Genomic DNA, 17712 nt, shown 5'->3' on the forward strand with positions numbered 1-17712 from the left:
TTTAACAACTCTGTCAAAGTTGCATAGGTGAAAAAACATTGACCAGAACTGCAAATATGAATATAGCTCTTGCCTAGCTTCTAGAGGACTGAGAAGTGAGTGTGTTTTTGGAATCTGAGACAAGTTATCAGGGAACATGAATAACAATAAGAAAAGATGGTGCTGGCCTTTAGTGATTTGGATTCAAAAGAATCTAATTCACCAGTTGGCCGGCCAGGTATCTTTGCTTGAAAGATGGAGGGGAGTAGAGAGGATTAAAGTGCTGTAGAGCATTTCATTAAGTTGTTTCTTTCACAGACTGCCTATGAAATAACCACAGGGGAATGGGGATGAGAGGGAGAGAAAGCTGCTGTCCCCCGTTCACTCTTGTTTTTGATTTCAGTGTTACAGTTAGGAGTGATGCCTTTTAAAAATGCTGACAAAGTAATTTTTCTTCTTCTGAGTTCAAGCCCTTGGTGAGTAAAGTTTCTGTTAAACCTATCTCCATCCAGTGCTGCAAATATGCAGATAAGAGCAAGCAATAAGCAATACGGGCAGCGTACATCAAGAGGCTTAACAGAGTTAGCATTTTTATGGCCAGTATCTGTCAAGAGGGCAGCACTCTTTCCAAGGGGCAATTTCTCCTGTTTCCTCTGATGCATGAAAGTACGTTTCATCAGATCACTGAAAGGGCTGCGTCTGAGCTGTTATTTATGCTCTGTTTTCTCATTATTCCTTTCTCACCCAACTTTCAGGTGGAATTATTACACACAGCCTCTTCCCTGCCTTCTTTCCCATCCAGCTCTTCTCTCAAAGCCATCGTGCATACATCCCCTACCTCCTTACTCCTTCCCATCCGTCATCAGGGTTAGTGTTCCATCCATCCGTGCTGTTGTATTTAATTTTATATGTATGCTGCATATGTGGATCATACATTTAAGGCAGGAGAGATGTTTGATCAGTTAGAACTTAAGAAGTGCCATGCTAAGTCGTACAATGGTCCATCAAGCCAACATCCTGTCTGCAAATCTAAATTATGATATCCACTAGAAGTATAAACAATATCAAAGTCCACTCAGAAGAAATTTTGCATCCAGTACTGAAAATCATAACTACTTAATATGATTGTGTTTTATCAGAAAATATGAAACATAAAAGAGGAGAAAACCCATGTACTAAAATATCTGCCACTCATAAAATCGTGGCTATGAACCTCATCATTGCACACAAAAAAAATCTCCTCTATGCTGTTGCAACATATTTCTACACTTTATCCGGCTGATATTCAAAATAATTCAATCAGTCAGAAATTGCTGCCAACCAGCTAAATTGCTGGTTAACACTGAATTCAAAAACAGTTACCTTGTAGGCAATTCCTGGGGCAGAGTCAGTTTAAGTGATATTCAGACCTTCATCTCAATAACCGACATTGAATATCCAACGGGGGTTTTGCTGCCAAAACGTTAACAAGCTAAGTCAAAAACCAGCGCTGGCCAGTTAAGTTTATAGTGCCCATGTCTGTTTCATCATTCCCTCTTTAATTAGATTGTACTTTAATTAGATTGTAAGCTCTATTGAGCAGGGATTGTCTCCTTTGTGTCTAATGCAGAGCACTGCATACATCTAATAGCACTATAGAAATGCTAAGTAGTATAGTGAGAGACTGGTATTTGGGAGGCCCGATTTGAGTGGTTAGTGCTCAAAATTGCCAGTCATTGGTTTTTAGCACCAGCCATGGTGGTAAGAGCTCTGATGTTCATAGAATTCCTATGAGCATTGGAGCTGTTACCACCGTGGCTTGGGCTAAAAACCGTGCTACAGTTTTGTAAAACGGGGGGTTAACTAGCTGAGTACTATTTAACAAGTCAGCACTGTCTCTGGCTAGTTCAATATCACAATATCAGCTAGTCTAATCTATCCATATAGTGGTACTGTATATACATGTTTTCACAAATTCCACAGTCGGCATTTTCTTTTAAAAGGTTTACTGCTGCCAGCCTGCCACTGAAAATGTTAACAACACAGGCATTTTCCATAAACTGTTGCCAATTCCATGTACTTTTCAAATTCCATCCCTTTCCTTTCAGGTCTTGAGCAACGACAACTTCCTAACACTGAAGATGGTTAGACAGGAGGATGCTGGGAAATATGTCTGCAGGGCAGTTGTTCCACGTGTGGGCGCTGGAGAACGGGAGGTGTCACTTACAGTAAATGGTATCGATAATTCATTATCTCAATTTTTTTTATATGAAGCGAGGTGATAAGTCACAGCTTTTAGTCTCCAATCCAGTGTTTGCAGCTGACAGATGTGCGGCTGATACATTGGAGCATCAGCAGATGTTCACTGTCTAAGAAAAATAAAGAATTACCCACTAGAGTCTCATTTCATTTTTACTGCATAGGAATGGCATGACATTATATTGGTGCAGGAATACAGAATGTTTCTCTAGGACTGGATGGCATAGGTGATATGGAGTTATACAGTTCTGGGAATGTAAGGCACAGGGAATTAACTCACAGGGATACAAAGCCTTTTCACCTCTAGGACTATACTTTGGGGTTTGGGGGGCTGGATGCACACATAGGGTGTGCTACAAAATGATTTCATTTATTTAATCAAAAACATTATATACTGCCTATGATCTAAGCAGTTTCAATAAAATGAAGATGCATAATTATAAACACAAAACTTAAAATTAACAAACTTCCATTCATTCCTATCTAAAATTACAAACTTCACTCACTCTCAGCAAACAACCAATTCACAGCCTAGAAAATCCTACAGACAGTCTATTTTTAACATGAATGATCAAAAAATCTCTGCCTGTGGACTCCAAAGACCAAAACCAATACAGAAACTACTTATTCCGTATGGAACAATCTGAACCATGAGTTGGATTGGCTCTACAAATAAGCGTCCATAAAAAGCTTGGTTTTTAACAGCTTCTTAAAACTAAAGCGGTCAGTACATAATCTTAGGTGTCCCGACAGTTTATTCCAGAGAGACCCTCCAGCAATTGAGAACATTTTTGATTATGTGGCCACATATCTCGCACCTTATTCTGTTTTTTGCTAATAATCTCATGCCGCCTTCTGATCTCAAAGCTCTGTTGGGTCTATAGACCTCCCAGAGAAGATGAAACCAGCTTCTCCGGGAGGTGCATGCTAACATGGGACTTTCCCATTCACAAAGCCCATTTCTAGTGCATCCAGAAAATAGGGCAATCTGTAGTATTTCTTTTTTGGGTTATGCACTAATGTTTGCAATAGCGCAAGTAATCTGATAAAAGTTGATAGAGAAGCACTTACTGCCTCATGGTTCAAGGTTCTGTTTATTTATTTGATTGGTCGCTTAAGGTAAGACTATAAAAGCAGTATAAAGGTACAATAAAATCACACAGAGAAAACAAAAATATCGAAAAGGAAATACAAAAAACTGATAGGAGAGTAAATAAGGCAGAATCTTCCACATCCTTTGTCCTCCATACCTAGCAACCAACAATTACCCAGTAGTGCTAGCCAGTGGGCCAATTCGATGTATTAAAGACCCTTTGAAATAGCTACATCTCCTAAGAAACTTTAAACAATGAGAGTGAGGGCTGTGCTCAGAGGCAGGGGGAGGGCATTCCAGAAACTGGACCCTACAGCATCAAACATAATTATGAAAAATACTTCACAAAACATGTCAGAAGGAAGGAACAGTCAACAAATAATTCTTAGCTAAATGCAACGCTTAAGCACAGATATATAGCAACAGGTATGAAGACAAAAATTGAGGGGAGCCTGTACAAACATCTTATGAACCAGTAATTTAATTTTGTATAATATGTGAAACTCTACCGGGAGCTAGTGTTCAGCTCTCAGTGGTGGGGGGACACATGGTCATACATCTTAGCTTTAGAAATCGGTGTGACTGAAATATGCTACAACATCTGGAGCCTTCTGTTCTCTCTCTGGCACATACCCTTGGTATGGGCATTACAATAGTCCAGCTACATAATTATAAGACCATGAATGATGATACAAAAAGCCCTTGGATCAAACCAAAGCTGGGCCAATCTTATCAGTCACAACCCCCTCCCCCCCAAAAAAAAAACCACAAGTTCTAACAACAGATGAAATATGATCCTGATAAGATAGACCTACCCAGAACTTTAATTGTATCACTTGCTTGACTTGATGCATTACTAAATGTGAGCGACAGCAGCGTCGGATGTGATTGACTCCTGTGAAAAACTAGTTAGGAGGCACTATGAGCTCCCATGTTAACACACAGTAATCAGAATGTGCTAGCTGGATAGCACAGTCATACCCATTCTTCACCTTTGATATGCTCCTACAGAAAATAAATACAAAAAAAAATGGATATCCAACTTTGATTTTGAAAGGGGAAGGGATGTCTGTGTCTAAAGAGATGATCATTGGTATTTTGGCCTGGTACCTGGCGCATTCAGGATACAGAAAGGTGGTCTGATTAAGCAGCTCTTCACTGGAGGGATTAAGGTAAAGGGTCATGGATTTGATATACTGTACTTTCTTTCAGTGATACAACCTTTTTTATTATATGTGGGTATTTTCTCTGTCCCTAGTGGGCTCAGATTCTGATTTTGTACCTGAGGTAACAGAGGGTTATGCGACTTGCTCAGAGTCACAAGGAGCCTCAGTAAGAATCTCAGATCCCCAGGTTCTCAGCCCATTACACTATTCCCAGTGTTTTTTTAAATGCTGACAATAGCTGACTGCATTAGACTGGATATCTAGATACTAAATATCTACAGTAGGTCAGGGGTGGCCACCAGAAGTTACCCAGGTACTGCCAATGGTATGCAGACACAGTGGCATAGTAAGGGGGCAGGGGGTGAAACAAGGGAAGCTTGCACCCATGGCAGGAGCACAAGCATCTCTCAAGTTTCAAGTTTAATAAGTGTTTGATTAATCGCTTATCATTTTTACTAAGCGATATACAATATATAAATTGATAAAACAAATTAAAAATACAAGAAACCAAATAATGACAAACTGAGAATGAGAGGGCGAAGGGGAGAACTACAATAAAATCAATAAAAAGAAAGGGAAGGGGAAAAACAAAAGGGATGGAGAATCTTCTTTTTGGAACTATCTCATTGAGGGACAGGGCTCAATGCTCCTCCCCCCTCTTCTAGTCTTCACTTGCATTGAGCAGAAACTGCCTCCCGTGCTCATGCCAGCCCAAGACCTCTCTCTGACATCACTTCCTGTTCACAGGACCAGGAAGTGATGGAAGAGGACAGGCTCATTCAGCACAAGCAATGGGTAGGAGATGCTGCTTATTGATGATGAAGAAAAGAAGACAAAGAGATATAGAAGGGGGAAGAGTGCATCTAAGAGAGAGCCCTCCCCCCCCCTCCACACACACAAGTTCAAGGGATGCCGGGCACCCCTGTCCTGGACACAAGCTTCCCTCACTATGCCACTATGTTGACAACTACCTGGTTAACTTGAACAGCAAAAGGGCTATCTGCATACCACTGCTGAATAACTCTCAGCTCTACTCTGAATCCATCCCCAGACTACCCCGGCACTAATTAGAAAGTACAGCACTAAAGCAAGAAAGAGCCTCTGCTGCCTTGTTAAACCGTGCTGAATAGTGACTTGCCCCAAATAACAAGGTGTGGCAGAGCAATTTGAAAAGTGACTTCTCTGGTTGGCAGCCCAGTGCTCTAACACAGCTTTCTCTCTCTTTGCCCTATTTCAGGACCTCCAATTATCTCCAGCACCCAGACTCAGCATGCCTTGCATGGGGAGAAAGGACAGATAAAGTGCTTTATTCGTAGCACCCCTCCGCCAGACAGAATAGTAAGTCTTGGTGTCCTTTCAACACGGACAATGCCAGTCAGAGATAGAGTTTCCTGTTTCTCAAATCACATCCAGCAAAGCAATCCAATAGAGCCCAGTTAGAGGCAATTCCCTGACACAGGGAGCTTATGGTTAAATGTATCTTACTTCTGGTGTTTTTCAGTATCTTGGGAAACTTATGAGAGTTGTAACAATAATGTACTCATTATTTAAAAAGAAATATAATTTTATGCATAGACCATGCCATTGCAGGTTTCCTGCATAAAACTTATCCATCGACTGAAGTGAAGCTGGTCTGGGCCAAAACAGGCACTAAAGTTAGATATTGGGCAGCAAACATTGGCCACCCTGAGATTAATATCTGTAATAGATTTAGGCACCAACAGGCCCGTTATTCAGCTGGTGGCAATCAGCGTTTTGTTGACCACTACTGTCATTAAACCTAGAAATTCAGTACTGGATCATGCCAGGCTCCAGCATTAAATTTCCAGGTGCAGAGACACCAGCTAACTAATAGCCAGTTAAGTGCAACAGTCGGCAGCTAATCAGCTAAGAAGAACTATGTAAAGACAGGACTTCAGTGGCATAGCAAGGGTGAGAGGCGCCCGGGGCGGTGGCGCCCCTCCACCGCCCTTGTCTCCGCTCTCTCACTCTCCTTCCCCCAATCCCCCCTGCTGTGCACGCACCTCTCTTTCCTCACCTGTATCTCTAGCTGTTCACCGCCGTGAGCAACAAGAACTTCAATGTGCTCCTCATGACCCTGTTGGCTCTCCCTCTGATGTCACTTCCTATGCGCGGCACCCAGAAGTGACATCAGTGGGAGAGATAGCGTGGTTGTGAGGAGCACGTTAAAGTGGTTGTTTGCGGCGGTGAACAATGAGAAGTATGGGGAAAGGAAGGGGGCGCACACATTGTGAGGGGTGGAATGGGAAGAGGCGGGAGGGCGGAGAGGAGGGGGTGCCTGCAACCTCACCAACATGACCACCCCCTGCCCCACCCCCTTACTGTGCCACTGACTGACTTTTATGGCATCCTCCATTGCCCCACGTGTCCAGTTAAGTGCTGGCACTGCCCCTGAAACACCCTCCAAATAGCCAGTTTTGACTTGGGTGCTAACCAGTGATTTTCAGTAATTCTATCTAGTGAAGTGGCACTAAAAATGCCCAGTTAGCCCCAAACTGGCAGTTTAAATGGCCAGGAACCCCTCCTGATTGGTTATACCATTTTGAATATTGAGCCCCAAGAATAAATGACTAGTGCTGAAACATACGTGCGTGTAAATACCAGCAATCTAAAGATGGGAATAACTAGTGAGATAATTAAGGTCCCCTTTTCTCAAACTGCGTTAGGGTTTTTTTTATTGCGGGTCGCTGCAGTACAAGCTCCAACGTTCATAGAAATTCTATGAGCGTTGGAGCTTTTACCGTAGTGACCCATGATTTTAAAAAAACCTAACGCAACTTGATAAAAGGAGGCCTAAATTTGCTGATGACACAATGTTGTTCAAAGTTGCTAAATCGCAAGAGGATTGTGAAAAATTGCAAGAGGATGTTGTGAGACTAGGAGACTGGACGTCAAAATAGCAGATGACGTTTAATGTGAATAAGTGCAAAGTGATGCATGTGGGAAAGAGGAACACAAACTATAGCTATGTGAGGCAGGGTTCCAGGTTAGGAGTCACTGCCCAGAAAAAGGATCTAGGTGTCATCATTGAGATTACGTTGAAGCCCGTAGATCAATGTGCTGCAGCAGCTAAAAAAGCAAGCAGAATATTTGGAATTATCAGGAAAGGAATGGAAAACAAAGATGAAAATGTTACCATGTCTTGTATTGCTCTATTGCGCAGCCGCACCTCAAAACTGTGCAGTTCTGGTCGCCGCATATCAAAGAAGATATAGCAGGATTAGAAAAGGTACAGAGAAGGGTGACAAAAATGATAAAAGGGACGGGATGACTTCCCTATGAGGAAAGGCTAAAGTGGCTAGGGGAGATGTGATAGAGGTCTATAAAATACTGAGTGGAGTGGAATGAGTAAATGTGAATTGCTTGTTTAGTCTATCTAAAAATACTAGTTCTAGGAGGCATGCAATGAAACTACTAAGTAGTAGATTTAAAACAAACCAGAGGAAATATTTCTTCACTCAACAGGTAATTAAACTCTGGAATTCATTGCTGCAGAATATGGTGAAAGCAGCTAGCTTAGGAGGGTTTTTAAAAAGGGTCAGATAATTTCCTAAAAGAGAAGTCCATAAGCCATTATTAAGATGGCTTGGGAAAATCCATAGCTTATTCCTAGGATAAGCAGTAGAAAATCTGTTTTTCTCCTTGGTATCTTGCCAGGTACTTGTGACCTGGTTTGGCCACTGTTGGAAACAAGATACTAGACTTGATAGACCTTGGGTCTGTCTCAGTATGGCAACTCTTATGTTTTTTTGTTCATCATTCGGGGCCATTCTTTCAGTTCTGTGCCTGTGCTGTGTACTGTTACACAGAAGGTTTTCAATTTGATCCCTGAATTGCTGAGTTGGGTCTTTATGCCTTTCTTTGACCTGGGATGGAGATGCTGTCAGAGCAACATTCACAGTACCTGGAGGCAAAGGGGATCATGGTCATAATTCAAAGGTAATACCGAGTGGTTGGATTGAGAACCCATGAATGCAGGGCCAAAAATTATCATCATAATGACTACACTAAGTGGGTTGAGGTTAGATAAAATAGTGAGAAAACAAAAGTTGCAAATGAAGGCTCATGGTGCCAGGATCCCAGCCCTGGTTCCAGATGAGCTGGAAGTTGAGAAGAACAGGAGCAACTACCAAGTCAAAAATGCAATAACAAGAGAAAGAAAGAGAGAGAAACTCTCTCCCCAGTGAGTTTCAGACCAATTTTAAAGTAAATTATCTTATCTCAAGCTCATTTCAAGAACATGGTGAGAAGCCTGATCCTTCCTCTATGTGGATAAAACTTAGGGCTCAGATGAGTAATGTTATATAGTTTGGTTCAGATATATTAAAAAAAAAAATTTGTTTCTAATGAAATTTTATTTTATATGTGTTGATTTATTTGATTTTATTACATTTCTGTTTTATTTGTATTTTAATGGTGATTTTTGTTTACTTATCAGTGCATAAGTAATGTTGAGTGAATAAATAAATAGCTTAGCTAGATAAATCCAAGCCTTTCACCATTTAAAGACTAACCTGGTATTGGCCTTTCTCTTTGTTCTATAGGCCTGGTCCTGGAAGGAGAATGTGTTGGAGTCAGGGACTTCCGGACGTTACACGGTGGAAACTGTCAGCACAGAGGAAGGTGTAATCTCCACTCTTACCATCAGCAACATCGTGAGGGCTGATTTCCAAACCATCTACAACTGCACTGCTTGGAACGGCTTTGGATCAGACACCGAGATCATCCGGCTCAAAGAGCAAGGTGGGGCCCTGAGTGCTGTTGGAATAAAGCACCCTTAGAAGAAAGTCAAGTAGAACTTTCTCAGAAGTCATTCAAGGTTATGGTCATCTCTCACAAGGCATGATGGAAAACCCATCTGAATTTTGCATCCTAGGTTGGTGAGGGCCAGAAGTGGAGAGGAATGAAGATGAAAGTTATATATGGCATGCCCCAGAAGAGGAACAATTCCTCATATGGCTGTCATAGTCCTGGCTTTATTCTTTACAAGCAGTAATTAAAGATACACTGCAGCCCACTGTAGATGGTTTGAGGAAAAGGTCGAAAGCAAGGTATTGGGAGACAGTTTAAATCAGAGATCATCTTCAAGGAGGGATTTGAGTAGCATAAATGCCAACACTGGAAAACTCATTAGTGGTAAATTAGAAAGCACTTGGGTCAATATTCAAAGCAATTTAAATGACAAGGAGAGGCTCCTAGCCATTTAACTTGTTTTCCCATAGCTGATCACAGATATTCAGCTGCTCTTAACTGATCAATACCGCTGAATATCTGCAGTTAGCACCTAAGCTGTAACCGTCTAACTTGTAGGCAATCCAGAGATGGAGTTGGCACTTATGCAGTTAAGTACCAGTATTCAGTGTTTAACCGCATAAGGTAACTCCATAAATAAAATGTAGCCTGAATATTGCACTTTACCGCATAAATATTAGCTAGCCATGTATGCCTGGATATTCAGTTTTGGTGCCCATACATGGCCTGGCATTGAATGTCTAGGAATAATGCCAGTGGTAGCCCAAAAACGCTGACCTCCATCTGCTGAATAGTTATGCTCATATTTTTTATTTTCTTTCATTAAAAAAATAATTTATAGCCTGCTAATCCAAGATTCTCAGTTGGTTAGAATAAAATATATATAATTATTTTGAAAACAATTAAATTATTTCACCACTAAAATGAACTGCTATATTTTTAAATGAAAGATAATGGAAAGACAGAAATAATTGTACATGAAAGAGGTAGGTTTTTTCCCCCTAAGAAATTTGGTGGCTCTACAAGAAATACTCAATGTCTCTCTGTGGGCCAGACATACACAGGGGCCCCTTTATAAAACAGCAGTAAAAAGTGGCCTTAGCACGCCTTTATGTGGGTCATTCCCATACACTAAGGCCATCTTGACTGCTGTGGCAAAATGGTGGAATCTCCTACTTTTTGTATTAATGGCCACATGCTAATTTTGAGCAATGCATTGAGTGGAACCACAGTGAGCACGGATTTTGAAATTAAGTGATGTTGTTATTGTAAATGCAAAAATATCTGTATTGGAGAAAAGATTGGATATGGTCACGGGTGGAGAGTCTAAGGATGTGAGTAAAGAGCTGGCAGAGCAAAGTAAAGCCTAACTTTACTGAAGTCTTCCCGATTGTGTTTTGATATCGATACTCTGAAGTGATGTGGCTGACTGTTCGAATTCCTGATTGGACTTTTGATTGATATCATTGAAGGGGAATTCATAAAGCCTTGGGTCCATATGCTCAAAACTCACCATGCATTTAACGATTTACGCTAAACCAGTTTTCATCGGTTTAGCATTGAAGTATTTCAGCTCTCAATGCCCAATATGGCTAATTGCGGTCTTTTTCGTGGTTTGTAACAGTCTCCAATAATCGTATGTAAATGGATTACAACAAGCTCATCAATATTAAAATGAGCACTTCAGTCGATGCCCAGATGATGCACAAAATGAAGCACCGGTCTTTAACAATCCAAAATTAGCAACAAGTCAGGAGGTGCCAGTAGCGTTGAAACGCGTGAGTTAGAAGCGTATACCAACAGGTCTGGGCCGCTGATTGCATGTGGAAGTTCATAAAAATGCTTTTTGTGGGATTGGAGACCCATATAATATACACATGTGTAAAGAGTGCGTCTCATGCATGTGTGTTTAAGGTGCATCTCACGCACATTCAGTAAAAGTGTATAGAGGTTGGGGCTGCCGATTGCAGTGTAGAAAAAGGCATATATATCTTGTATTTTCACATTTACATGTTTGTCGTTAGTTCTCCACCCATCCCCCGTTATGAGGTGCGCCAATGATGCACTACAAGAAGGCATGCCTATGATTGTCAGTCATACATCCCTGTGATGTAGCTATTCTGCGCATGTGTCAGTCACTTTCTCCTGCAACTGATTGGATGGGATTATGGCGGGCTTCTTCAAAACTCATGTACATGCAAAATTGTTTGAATATTGATCGCCATTTTCAAATCGGACAATATACCGGCACCACAGCAACCCACTTGATTTTAATGGCAATTTTAGAGCATCTGGACCTTGGTGTTATGGTGTTTACTTCATATGCTAATTTTGCCATTAGCGCTGGCCATTAAAACAGATTAGTGCATGAGCCCTTAGTGCCACTCATTATGTAGGCAGTAGGGGCTCATGCCTAAAGCTTGCACTATTTGGTTAGCATGCGGTAGTGTAGCTGCGCTAACTTATTAGTGCAGAACACCCCCCTTTCTCCACCCTCACCCCCAAACACACACACCCTGCACCAAAAAATAAATTTTATTTTTTTAGAGCATGGGTAACATGTGCATATAGCAAAATTACTGAATACCTCAGCATGCCCCTCAGTGTGCCATTTTTTGCTACAGTAAGCACAGTCATGGTACATGGGCTTGTCGTGCCACTGGGGCTTGCGCGCATCTGAGAAGCTGAAAGCTATTCCGTCAGCAGTTTCACTACCATCAGGGCCTCCCAAGGCAGACAGGTTTCAGCGGAGATGTCAGACTAACGTTGTACCACCCATCTGGGAAGCAGCAGATGGGTTGTGTTGAGGGCAGAGGATCGCATTTGATGTGACAACGGCGATGACATCGAATTTATACTGTGCAGAAGAAAGGCTCGGCAATGTACTTCTATATTTTGCCACAAAAACTTGATATCATTATTAAGTTGCTAGGACTTGAACACAAGACAATGGCACCTAACAACAAGCACACTTTAGTGCTTACTCTAGCTTTGTAAAAGGGCCCCATATTTTCATTCTGTGTGTCTGTGAGGAAACAAATTAGTACTCCTATCAGAAATTTCCTTTCTTCCAGTACAAGTAGCATTCAGGTTGGTCTGCAGCTTGAATGTTTCTTTACTGCAGTGAAATCTGTCCACACACATCCTGCCCCACATTAAGCCTTTCCTTTTCAAATATTGCTGAACTGTATCGGGCAATATAATGAAATATGAGGGGCAATACTCTGATAGGACTATGGTTGTGGAGAGGAGAAGAGAAGGAAAGGGGCAGGTGAAGCTGCATTCTAAGCATCATGGCTTTCTCCAAACCTGAGTCTTCTCCACCCCACCCAGCCAAGGGAACTGATCAGTGATGACAGTTCATGTTCTTCCAGCTCCCTGAGTTAGTTTTTGGGGACTTTGATATCTTTTTTTCATAAAAAAATGTTTCTCATTGCTTTGATTTGTACTCAGAACTGGAAGACTCCATTAAGCAAGAAATGCCTTTCTAAAGAATGGTAACCTGCTGGAAGAGTTCCAGGTCCTGTTTGATTTTCATTAAATGCAAGGGCACAGCAGGTGGACTGTTCTTGTTAAGTGTTGATTTATGTGCACAGCTGCCACTGAGACTGTATTAAAGCTCAATGAACCCCTTCTAAGTTAGTTTTGGGCTTGTTCCAATGCAAACAGGGTCATTGCCTTCTCCAGCCTTCTGCAAGTAGGTAATTACACTGGGCAGGGACTGTATAAAGAGTTGTTTGCAAGACTTGAACATACCTCCACGTGGTAACAGAAAACAATGGATAACATCAAGTCCAGCAGCATCTAGGGGAATAGACATTTTACAGCGGTGTAGCAAGAAAGCTATCTGTATGGACATTTCTGTGAAAAACAAACATTGATGGGTATTGTACAGGTAATATCACTCATTGGCCATCTCTGTATCCTCATTTATAATAAGTATTACTGTAATGCAGAAGAAGGCACGTCCAGTGAGCACTTTGTATCATTAGGGGGGTAATCTTTTGGGCATTTCTGTAAGTCAGCTGAGGGCAATGCCAGAAGGTGCTGTCAAAAGCAATCAGTATGGGGCAAAAGAATCAGGTGTATGGAGCAGAACATACCTCGTGGGCAGCTCTATCATCTAACAGCATTCTAGAACATAGCCCATAACGAGCATTTTTATGTGGACAGTAGAATTACCCTCTTGGTTATGTTGAATCCCAGTAGACTATTCTTGCAGATATTTGACATGTAGAGGGGCATTTTCGATAAGATATCTAAGCCCAACTTTGGATGCTTCCACAAGGACATCCAACAGTCGGGTTGGGAAAATGACCATTTTCGAAACTGCAAGACGTCTATCTTCTTTTTTCGAAAATGACTTGTCTAGATGATCTGGCCCTTAGGACGTCTATCTTTTGGGGCCATTTTTCAAAAATCAAAACGTCCAAATGCAAAACGTTTAAAACAAGTCATTTAAGAAGGGTCGTCGTTTTAATGGACTGGCCACACAGACCTGCCAACAGAGCACTACTGTGAACTTTACTTAAAGGGTGCCGGGTAAACATTTCATCATAACCCCCTTATAGTGTATGGTGAGCCCTCCCAAACACACTCAAAACCTACTATACACACCTTTCTACCACCCCAATAGCCCTTATGGATGCAGACATCACCTATATGGCAGTACAGCAAGTTTTGGGTGGGTTTTGTTGGACTCACACTTTCTACCATAAATGTAGTGGGTAGGGTGAGATATGGATCTGGATTCCCCTCTCACTGGTTCACTACACTCTCCATCAGGCTACTCCAGACAACTGCTTGCTGCTCTACAAGGATTTCCTACAATATCTGCAGCTGTCATACAGGCTGATATGTACTGTTTCTCTCCCATCTTTGGAGGTGGAAGGGGGTCAGTGACTACTGGGGGATTGGGAGGGGGACAGGCCATCATTCATCCAGCAGTCATCTGGTCAGTTTGGGCACCTTTTCGGTCCTTATTTGCACAATAAAAATCACTAATGTAATATAATGTAATCTAGCTCTGAACAACTAAATGACACCCTGGACATCAAAGTCTTAAAGCCATCCTAATCCCACCCAAAACATACCTCTAACATGCCCCACCCTTAAGATTTAGACATATTAGAAGAAAAATGGCCTGCAAGAAATCAAAAATGTCAGTTTGAAAATCAGCGCTTGGACATTTTGGCGATTTAAAACATCCAAGTGCCAGTTTATGCCATCTTTTGGACGTTTTTCTTTTTTGAAAATGAGCCCCCATAATCTATTCTTTCTATAGTTTCAAATTAAATGAGCTTTAAATGCAAATTCTTGTGAGTGTAATTACAGTCCCATATTTCCACGGACATAGCAAAGTACATGAAAATCCACTGAACTTATCCATAAATCAAATCTTGTAACGCATAACTGCAGCCATCATATGCAGCTTTTCTCCCCTCAAAAAGAGGCTCTACCCTAAACAATCTTTCTTTGGTTGGTTTTTTGTTTTGGTTTGGTTTTTTTTTTTTTTCATCTTCTTATATTTTTTTAATGCACTACAGTTTTTGCTCTGTCAGAAATTCTGAAGTGCACCCATTGGGCTCAGCAAAGCTGTAGACAACTTGCTTTATTTTCAAACAGGTACGAAAATGAGAGCAGGAGGTGGTATGGAACCAGGTATGGAATCCTGAACCGAAGGTGAATATGTGATGTAACTGCCCCAACCCCCCTCCCCCAGCTGTTCCATCCAAGCATAGTGAGTGGCGCTTTTCCAGCCCATTCGCCTTGGTTTCTGTTGTCTCTCTCTCTATTGCAGCCCTCAGGAGGCGATCCCCTCATGCCAGCTTCCACACAGCATGCAGCCAGAGGCTTAAGTGTGGGGTGGGACTCTCCAGCAGGTGGAGGACAAGTCCTCACCCCGATTCTCTCTGTTATGGTCACTAGTATTTTGGAAATTGTTCTCTTGTGTTCTACAAGCACGACTCACATACCTGTTGCCTTACAGATGAGAGAACTAAAGGTCTCCTAGCATATTACTACAAATGTTATGCATACTTTGTGAACATTTGTTAAAAATATCCCCACTAATGCTAGAATATATTGTCCAATGGTTGGGCCTTTGATAAAATGATTCAAGAGCCAGTCTAGGGAAAAGTACTGGAGGATTCCCATTGCACAGCTGTCTGTAGTAGTCAGGTCTTTACGACTAAAAGAATAGCACTCTCTGGCTCAGTTCTTCGACTTGCCTATTTCTGATCTCCACTCTTGTATCTGCTAGATTTGTTCAAAAATCTACCATTCTGATTCAGTATTACACACATCTTTTAGCAATGAAAGCATACCCATGAACATTTGCACTTGTTTTTTGTCACCATGAAAAATAATTCCTGAAGATTGAAATTATGATCCATGTTTGTCCTTTTACTTCCTTACGTTCCGGAATGCCCAGCTCTCCTCAACCTAGTCCTCGGTTCACATCAAGCCAGTCAGGTTTTCAGAATACCTGCAATGAATACACATAAGATAAATTTGCATACCATGGAGGTAGCGCGTGCACGTTTGTTATATATAGTCATTGTGAAAATGAGGACTGTGTTGAGAACCCCTATGGGGGTTAGCCATATGGAGGGAGAAAAGTTTTCAGGCAGCCACTTTACATGCATAAATTGCTATTTACCTGTGCAAATGCTATTGAAAATTGTCCACACTGCTATTTGGAAGACTGAGTTTGATTCCAAGACCAGGTCTCCTGCTCCCTAATAGTGCTGCCCGATTCAGGGGGGAAAAAAATTGATTCGATTCGATTCAGCAAAACCGGCGGTAGCAAGGGGGCCAACGAATCGGTAAGTCCAATTTTTTTTTCAATAACAAACTGATTCGAATCGATTCACCCAAAGTGAATCGGAGAATCGATTCGAATCGCAAATCGGGCAGCACTATTCCCTATGACAGAAATAGTGCAGGGTGTAACCCCAACCAAGTGATGTCATGCTAATTGCTAAGTTAAAGTAGAATCCGCCTGTCCTTTGATCCCTAATCTTAGGGAGAAACCTATATAAAGAGTTCAGGAATAGGAACCCATCTTGTGAAGTCAGCCAGTACATTATATACTGCATACTCTCCTCTCACAGTCACTCCCAGAATTGGAAGTTTCCACTTTTCTGGCCTGTGGTGAATGCCTCGTAGACTTTCAAAGAGCTGCATGTAAATACAAATGATGAGAGAAAAAGAGTCCACCCCCAGCCCCAACCCATTTCACCTCCAGTTCCGCCCCATTCACCTCCATCCCCACTCCCACAAAGCCTCAATTTTCTTTTCCAACCTCCGGGCCACATCTGGAGGGCCTCCAAGCATGCGTGGATGCGTGCAACATCATCTACACATGCTCGGAGGCCCTCCAGATATGGCCGGGAGGGCGTGGCTTTCCAAAACCTGGACAAACTACTGGGTTTTGGAAAGCCCATCTAGGCACCCAGACAGTCCTTTAAAAAGAGGACATGTCTGGGTTTTCCAGAACATCTGGTAACACCTATGCATGAAGGCAGAAAGCACAGCAAGAAATGAGGTATAAGAAAGAGTACTGTTGTTTAACAAATTAAGATGACTTATAAAGTGCAACAAGTGCTGACTCATTTATGAGAGAATGCAAGAAGTTCCATGCCTATTCTGGAACAAGGGGGTCCTACATTTAAAGAAAGATACTAGCCAGAAAGAAGGTGGATAATATGATGATCTATGAACAGAGGGTAAGCAACTGATAGTTTGTGGCCAATTACAAGTAGGCATTCTTATGAATCATTTTTTTCTGAGTTACAAGCGCAAAAATTATGAATATTGTGTTAGGTTTGGCCAAGGCTGGTGTGGCAGCCTGGCACTTCTTGCTGTTTTACACAAGGATTCATTGCCTTCCATATATAAATGTCTTAGATACTAGTAAATGGCAAATTTCAGGCCAGACATAAACATCCCAGTTTTGATGAGAGTATTTGAGATAGCTGCTTTCAGTCAAATTCAACCATCTGTAGATATGTTTAATTCCGTTGAACCACAGAAAATGGAACTTACAAGCTTACCACAAAACCAACACCCTTTCAGTAATCTCTTTAATTGTCTTTTGCAAGCTGATTTGAGTGATCATCAGTTGCTACTGAATAGACTTACATGCCATCGAGAGGTCAGGAAAGCGAAGAGAGAATATGAGGAAAGACTGGCGGGAGAAGCAAGAAACTTCAAACCCTTCTTCAAGTATGTGAAAGGGAAACAACCAGCCAGAGAGGAAGTGGGACCACTGGAAGACGGAGACAGGAAAGGAGTGATAAAGGAGGAAAAAGAGATAGCTGACAGGTTAAACAAATTCTTCTCGTCAGTCTTCACCAGAGAGAACACATCCAATATCCCAGAACCCGAGGAGATTATAAACGGAGACCACGATGAAAGGCTGGTACAGCTAGAGGTAAGCAAAGAAGATGTCCTCAGACA

At 41.7% G+C, this 17712-nt stretch overlaps 1 protein-coding gene across 6 annotated transcripts in view; it reads left to right on the plus strand.

Moving 5' to 3' along the window:
- KIRREL3 (kirre like nephrin family adhesion molecule 3) overlaps positions 1-17712 on the plus strand; it is a 1600598-nt gene that overhangs the window by 1512036 nt on the left and 70850 nt on the right. For 5 of the 6 annotated variants that reach the window (XM_033917922.1, XM_033917927.1, XM_033917926.1 and 2 more), the window contains 4 exons: positions 2067-2193; positions 5714-5814; positions 9042-9240; positions 14875-14910. In XM_033917922.1, coding sequence (XP_033773813.1) covers positions 2067-2193; positions 5714-5814; positions 9042-9240; positions 14875-14910 — 463 coding nt within the window. The remainder of the gene's footprint in view (positions 1-2066; positions 2194-5713; positions 5815-9041; positions 9241-14874; positions 14911-17712) is intronic. The other variant, XM_033917923.1, reaches the window with a different exon arrangement.

The sequence above is a fragment of the Geotrypetes seraphini genome, chromosome 13, assembly GCF_902459505.1.
Source record: "Geotrypetes seraphini chromosome 13, aGeoSer1.1, whole genome shotgun sequence".
Taxonomy (NCBI): domain Eukaryota; kingdom Metazoa; phylum Chordata; class Amphibia; order Gymnophiona; family Dermophiidae; genus Geotrypetes; species Geotrypetes seraphini.